This window comes from Mustela nigripes, chromosome 15, assembly GCF_022355385.1.
Source record: "Mustela nigripes isolate SB6536 chromosome 15, MUSNIG.SB6536, whole genome shotgun sequence".
Taxonomy (NCBI): Eukaryota; Metazoa; Chordata; class Mammalia; order Carnivora; family Mustelidae; genus Mustela; species Mustela nigripes.
The window spans coordinates 69655920-69663700 of NC_081571.1; the positions used below are offsets into that span (position 1 = coordinate 69655920).

General features: G+C 39.4%; 1 protein-coding gene across 2 annotated transcripts in view; it reads left to right on the top strand.

Annotated features, from left to right (window-relative positions):
* The window catches only part of GPR180 (G protein-coupled receptor 180), a 31305-nt gene that overhangs the window by 10055 nt on the left and 13469 nt on the right, over positions 1–7781 (top strand). For both annotated transcript variants that reach the window (XM_059377706.1, XM_059377707.1), the window contains exon 3: positions 1520–1720. In XM_059377706.1, coding sequence (XP_059233689.1) covers positions 1520–1720 — 201 coding nt within the window. The remainder of the gene's footprint in view (positions 1–1519; positions 1721–7781) is intronic.

A 7781-nucleotide genomic window follows, 5' to 3' on the forward strand; every position in this document is an offset into this window, starting at 1 on the left:
GATGCGGGACTCGATCCCAGGACCCTGAGATCATGACCTGAGCCGAAGGCAGCGGCTTAACCCACTGAGCCACCCAGGCGCCCCATAATCTTATATTTTAAGAATATTTTACTTTGGGGGAAAAAAAAAGAATAACTTTGTAGAGAATCAGGCTCTTTATTTGGATTTCCATATACTGTCTCATTTGCTCCTCACAAGAACTCTGAGTTAAGTCAAGTATCTGAATTTTACTGCTGAAAAAACACATCTTGAGTGAGTAAGCAATTTCTTTGTTGAGTCGCAAGGTTATTAAGTAACATCACCAAGACTTCTTCTAACCCTTCTCTTCTTTTTATTATACATAGCACTTGAGACACTACTGTCCTACAGCTTCATGGTAGTGTTCGAGAGTGCCTCTTAAGTCAGAATCGTACTTTCAGATTTGGGCGGCATCTTAGACATCACTAAGTGTTCCTCAAAGGGGGTGCTCTTGGCATTTTGGGCAGAACAAGTTTTTATTGTATGAAACTTTACCTTGGATTGCATGAGGCTTAGCACAGCCTCCCTCCAAGGACCTTCTCAACTATTTTGACTACAGAACTGTCCCTGTACATTTCATTTTCAAATGTACTGGAGGGCAGCAGGATTACCCTGGTTTAAGAGCCATTTATTAGTATAACTACCTTGTTTAAAAGAAAGAAAAAGGAGAATCAGTCTTTCTTCAGCAATTACTATAGGGCAGGTATCATGGTAAGTGACTCATATAACTTAGTCCTTCCATCAGCTCTTTGCTCTAAGGATTCATTCTACAGCTGAAAAAGTATCATAACATATAGCTTAAGTTTACACCAAAGGTAAGTATTGGAGCCAAGATTCAAACACAGATCTGTGTGATGCCAACATTCATGAGCCTCCCCTCCCCCCACTGTATAGACCTGACCCAGTAGAACAACTCTGATATTCTGGTCATTTCTACTCTTCTCCTTTCAGTACCTTTTTAAAGAATAATCAATGAGAAAAAGATTTTGGAAAAGCTTTTGAAGGTATTTGTGGGTCATTGTTTTTAGATCTAATGATTCTCTGAATTGAGTGTTCCGTTTTAATTTTAACTCAAATATAATTTTCAGAAATGTCACTGCAGTTGTTACACAGCATTGTGAAGGTACTTAATGCCTCAGAACTGTACACTTCAAAATGGTTAAAATGATAACTTTTGTGTTTATGTATATTTCCTTATAATAAAAAATTCTTAATGTTACTAATCTACTTGGAAACTTTAAAATTTAAAATTCATATTCAAAATCTCATTGAAACCATTCTGCTCTTGTGGTGTTTGACAGTACCTCTGTAGTGATCCCTTTGGTTAAGATACATTATCATTCTTACGTGCCTTAAGGTTTACAGCCTTATTCCAGTACTACACCGGGGCTTCGGTTTTCAAGGTAGTAGGAACAAAACAAAAGAATTCTAATTTATGACTGAAACAATGAGTACGTTTGAGAATTTTGCTTTCAAAGTGCTATTTTCTTTGTTTTTAAAGTGACCATGAATCAGACTGAACATAATCTGACCGTGTCCCAGATTCCATATCCACAAGCATGGCACGTGTTTTATGCAGACAAGTATACGTGCCAAGATGACAATGAGAATTCTCAGGCGGAAGATATCCCGTTTGAAATGATGTTACTAAACCCGGATGCCGAAGGGAATCCATTTGATCACTTTAGTGCTGGAGAATCTGGTAAGAATATATACTTAAGTGTATATCCTAAATATAGAAAAAAGCCTGTGCACTAATATCTCCATTTTATGTTTTTTGAGTATTTAAAAACAACTTAAGTGTCCAACAGTAGGCAGGTGGTAAGTGAGTCCTCTTGTAGCATTTTATTTTATTTATTTATTTTTAAAATTCTATTTATTTATTTGACAGAGGTCACAAGTAGGCAGAGAGGCAGGTAGAGAGAGAGGGGGGAAGCAGGCTCCCTGCTGAGCAGAGAGCCCAGTGTGGGGCTCGAACCCAGGACCCTGAGATCATGACCTGAGCCAAAGGCAGAGGCTTAACCCACTGAGCCAACCAGCTGTCCCCTCTAATAGCATTTTAATAGCCATACTATTAAGTTAGAAAAGCAGAACACTAAGTATTATATTTTATGATTTCAAGTATGTTAAAAAATGCAGAGAATTGAGAAAGAAGTATAAAAATACGAATAGATTGTTTCTGTATTTTGGGTAGTAGAATAACGGATTTTTAGGCTTTTTTCCCCCATGCATTCTAAACCTTTTTGTTATTTTTATGATAACCTAGTTATCATAAAACAGAAAAATGCCAATAAATCGAGCCACCTAAATTGGTAAATCAATTTTTAAGTGAGGTGGAAGCTGCACGATTTTGTGTGGGTGTCCTTTCACCAAGTTGTTTAAAGAGGTTAGGGATTGCCTGCATGGGAGCTTGCAACCATTTTAGGAACGATCAGAGTTTTATAATGCTTTCCAAAATCTGATTTACTCCTGTAAAATGTTTCATCAGGTTTTTGGCTGACTGCCTGTTGCCCTACAGGAGTAAGATTCCTAGCCTGAACAGAAATAAATGACTTTTTGTGACTAATGATAAACATGCTATACAGTATTATAGCAGATGTGTAAATTTACATGTCAGAATAAAGATTAAGATTGTAGGACAGCTATCAAAAGGATAAGGAGTTTACTTCTTAATGATTACCCATCTGGAAGAATCAATCTGCTTAGAGAAAAATTCAATCCCATTAAATCTCATTGGCCATCAAGGTGAGTGGGTGCAGGTAGAAGAAATTGAGGCTATATTAAATGAAACCAATTGTTTAGTTCAAAGTGTAAATTGCCACAGCTAGAAATGTAACTAAAGGAACATGTCTTATGGACAGTAGGTTACCAGTAACTTAACCTATGAAGAGATAAATTTATTTTTATGTCTTATAGTCTGAAAAAAATATTTACATAGTGACAGACTGCAGAGACCAACATTTTGAAATAGTTAAGTTTAAAAGTTCTTTCTGTGAAGGAAATGACAGAAGGGTAAGCTACTCAAATTATTTTTGAATGCAAACGAATTTAAGAGTTAAATTTTATGGGGCGCCTGGGTGGCTCAGTGGGTTAAGCCTCTGCCTGTAGCTCAGGTCATGATTTCAGGATCCTGGGATTGAGCCCCACATCGGGCTCTCTGCTCAGCGGGGAGCCTGCTTCCTTCTCTCTTTACCTGCCTCTCTGCCTACTTGTGATCTCTGTCAAATAAATAAATAAAATCTTTAAAAAAAAAAAAAACGGGTTGAATTTTACTTAATAGTATTTTGGATCAGTATGGTTCATTATTGGATGTCAATACAGTCATACCATTTCTTTTATCATCATCACCATTATTATTACCATTTCAGAGCGGGGAGGGCGGGAGGAAGAGGGAGAGGGAGAATCCCAAGCAGGCTCTAAGCCACCAGCACAGAGCTCAGCTTGGGGCTTGATCTTGTGACCCTGAGATCATGACCTGACCTAAATCAAGAGTCAGATGCTTAACCAACTGAGCCACCGAGGGGCCCCATTTTTTTAAATGTTTATAAAAGATGTTGACATTTATTTTCTGTAGTTTAGAAAGACATCAGTGAAACTCAGGTCTACTGACAGCATTGGATGACAGGTGAACTAAATTGCTTGTAAGGTCCCTTTTAACCCTAACTCTCTATTATTTCATGTGACAGTTATTTCTAGGACTGGTAAAGGCTCAGCAACAAGTACTGCTCTGCTGCATTCACTGTGTGTGCAAACACTAGGGCCTGTAGTGTAGTCAGTCCACAAGCCCTTTCCCCTCTTGGCATCCTGGCAATTTGCGTAGAGCTCAAGAGGTTGTTCTATTTATTGTGTGGATCTAGAAGACTCTACTAGCTCCTGATATACTTCTTTTTGCTTCCTTATCCAGGCTCCCATTTTTGGTCTCTTTCCTCATCCCCAGTTAGACATCTGAACATTGACCATAGGCCATAGGGTGATCACGTTTGTGACCTGTGCCACCCCTGGGCCACTGAATGTCAGCCATACTTGCCCAGGCTCATCCTGAATTATGGCTAGCTTTTTGTTTAGGGTTCACGTGATCCATTCTAATTCAGCTCTTAGTCTGGACTCTTTTTGACCTTCCTTCTCCAAGACTGATTTTGATTTGATGCTTATGTTTATGTTTAAAATCTTTTTTTTTTTTTTTAAGATTTTACTTATTTATTTGAGAGAGAGAGAGAGAGAGCATGAGAAGGGAGAAGGTCAGAGGGAGAAGCAGACTCCCTGTAGAGCTGGGAGCCTGATGTGGGACTGGAGCCTGATGCGGGACTCAATCCTGGGATTCCAGGATCATGACCTGAGCCAAAGGCAGTTGCTTAAGCAACTAAGCCACGCAGGTACCCTAAAATCTGTTTTATACGAGAATGGAGAAATTTACATCGGTCATGTCACCAACAATATTTCAGTGAGGGGCAAAACCTCACTACAGTATGTATGTTCATTAAGCATGATTCTGTGCAAGGTTCATCTGTGGGAATGGATTATTAACAAGTACCAGCCATACTCAAAAGTCTTCATAGTTGTTAGGTGGTTGGCTTAATTCCTAGGCATCACATCATTTTCTCGATTAAGGTGCCTAAAACCCTTAAAATATGATTAATCCTACATTGCCATGACATGATTAATTCTACATCAAAGTCTAAATCAGTGGTCCTCAGCCCATCACTCTGCATCTGGAGACCTTTAAAAACAAGACAGATGTGCACCCTCTGAGACTCAGATAGATTTGGTTTTGAAGTGAAAGCCAGGCAACTATGGTTTGTCAAAGCTCCAAGTTGATTCTAATATGCGGAACCAGTGATCTAAAAGTCCATATGCCAGGCGCCTGGGTGGCTCAGTTGGTTTAGCATTTGCCCTTGGGTCAGGTCATAATCCCAGGGTTATGGGATTTGAGTCCCACATCGGGCTCCCTGCTTAGTGGGGAGTCTGCTCTCTCACCCTCTCTCAGATAAATGAATAAAATCATTTAAAAAAAAAAAAAGTCCATATCCCACATTGTTTTAGAGCCTTGAGAGGGATTCTTCCTATTCTGTAGCCTCAGGTGTGGAATTTCTTCCCAGGGAATAATCCCCAGTTAGTTCATTTTAGAAACTTCTGCTCATTTGTTTAATTTTCTGCCCTGAATAAGGAAAATTGATTTGCTATGGTTTTTGCTGAGAATTGACGATTAAGCTGTATGTCTAAGGAACTTGAATTAAAATAACCTGGTGCAGGTAGCTGCAATTAATGTTACATGTTATTCTGGTTAGATTTTACAATTTGTTTTCTTTCAAACAGATTTTTTTTTTGTATCTATCAAACTTTGGTTCATCTCATATTTTATAGATTGGTTTAGGTTTTAGAAAAACACCAAGGCAAGGATGATGCCACTTGACCAGATACTACATAGGAATATTGTGCTTTAAGGTAGAATATGTTCAACTCCTTCTTAATGATATTAGAATCTTCATTGACTACATTTGTGCTCTTGTTAGAGACCAAAAGAAGTACTCAGAATCCTGAGAGTTAAAAAGCATTATCATCTAAAGTAGGCTGGTTTTCGTCAGAATAATATTATATTATTCTCTGTAACATCTGCTATCTCACTTGTTTTTAAGATTCCAGATACTAGCTCTGGTAACATGTTAGAATGCTTTTGGCTTAAAGTAATGGAAAATTCTCATGCAAGCAGTATACCGCTTGCAGTAAGGAAATTACCTTCCATAACAAGAATTCCCGGGTTATTCAGCGTCTCTCTACCCTCCTATCTTCGGACCGACAGCTTTGTCCTTAAGCGAGCTCCCTCATGTTCAAGGGTAGCCGCAGTTCACTCTTTGGGCGTCACACCTAGATAATGACAAGATTCAGTATCCCTTTTTTTGAGAGCAAGGAAACCTTTCCCAGAAACTCCCTCATTTGACTTCACTGGCCAGAGCTGGGGCACATGCCCTTACTCTACACCATCGTAAGAGAAATGTAAGTGGAAGGGGTCCGAAGTGGGATAGGCATAGACTCATGTGTCAGAGTGAAGGGTGAGGCTTACCTCTTCCTGGCAGGGCTGTTGGAATTTCTGTGATCAGTCGAGGCTAGTCAGGATGTATCTTGAAACACTTGCAGGTGTTGTGGACTTTGGGGTCGGCAGGCGTGTTCCAGTGCCGCTCCCCTGACCCAGCGACTCTCCTCTTTTCTTACCCTTTTTTCTCCTGTCATGTAGCTGGAGCTGAGTTTTTTGAAGCTGTCCTGTAAGTTTTCTTCCTGCTGAGTTTTGCCAGTGCTGCTTTAAGTTCGCCTTAAAATCTGCGTGCATGCTCCCTCATAACATACATGTGGGCCACCCCCTTGCATGCTCGCTCGACAGCATTTTTCTTCCTTGTGTACAGGTGAGAGTTCATACTTAACCACCCACCTGTCTTAAAAGTAGAATCTAATTTCACAGTGAGCAAATAGAGTTGGCTTTCTTGTGAAGGGTGGTGACAGAATAAAAAAGTTGATCACTGAAGAGAAAAGAACAGAGTTCTTTTTTCTAGAAGGGATTTAGTTAAGAGAACAGTACGTGCAGAATCAGCATTTTACCTCTAGACTGTCTCGTGGACAGAAACAAGGTAAGAGTAATGATGAATGAAGTACAGGACCCAGATGTCCTGAGCTAGTTCAAGTTACCTAACGTGTTATCTGAATGAAATGATTTGTTGCTTATAATGTTAGCTTTTCTGGAGGGTACATTTAATATTGAATAATCCTATTTTGTGCTGCTGACATATGTCTTCTTTTCACAAGTACTTTCTACATTATTCTGAATACTCAGTAAATAGTCTGCGGATTTTCTTTTTGTCGTGGATTTGTAACCTGATGGAGTTTGAAACTTGATCTTGTAATAGATACTCTGTAAAGTATTTTAAGTAAATAAAACAAAAGAATGCCATACTTAATTCTGTATGCTAAGAAGGGAAAATAAAAACTAAGATTCAAAAGACAGGACCTCATAAAGAATTTTTACTGTAGTGATAACACGTTTAGCGTGTTTTCTGTCTTGTTCCATTACTGTCATAATCCCAGGCTTATTGTCTCATTATTTCTAAAGCTGGAATACTCTTCGAGTTTAAAAAGAAATTATGCCTTTTCAGTTATTTGATCTTCTCTTCCTGAAGTCCAAACATGCTTTTTCACCTGCATGAGAGAAGAACTAGCGACATTTATATACGCAGAGCAGGAGAGACACCCAGTGGCTGAAACACTACTTCTCTCTCTCTCTTATTCCTACCCATTCTAAAAACATGACTGAGATTGCAGCATCTATTGACTGTTTTTCCTACTATTTGCATCTTCTGGATTGCTTTTTTCAAAATGAATACTCCCTTCTCTGCCTGTTGATTGGCGTTTAGCTCGGGTGGGAAACCGGAGCAGATTCCGAGCCCGCGATCGGATGGCAGTGATCGCAGTTCGGACTCTTCGTCCCCGGAATCAGCGGACGCAGCTCCCCTCACAGCCACCCGCGCTGCACTCCAGTGTGTTTACATACAATATCTGGTGTATTTAGATAAATATAAAATCTTCATATTAGGAACTAGCAGTGGATGTAACCAAGTCAATGTACAGAAGCTAGTAAACTCAAAGCTAACCCTCTAGTTCATGATAAAAATTTTCTGAAACTTCTGAAAAATGAAGACACAGTCAAAAGATTCCAGGTAGGGACGCCTGGGTGGCTCAGTTGGTTAAGCAGCTGCCTTCGGCTCAGGTCATGATCCCAG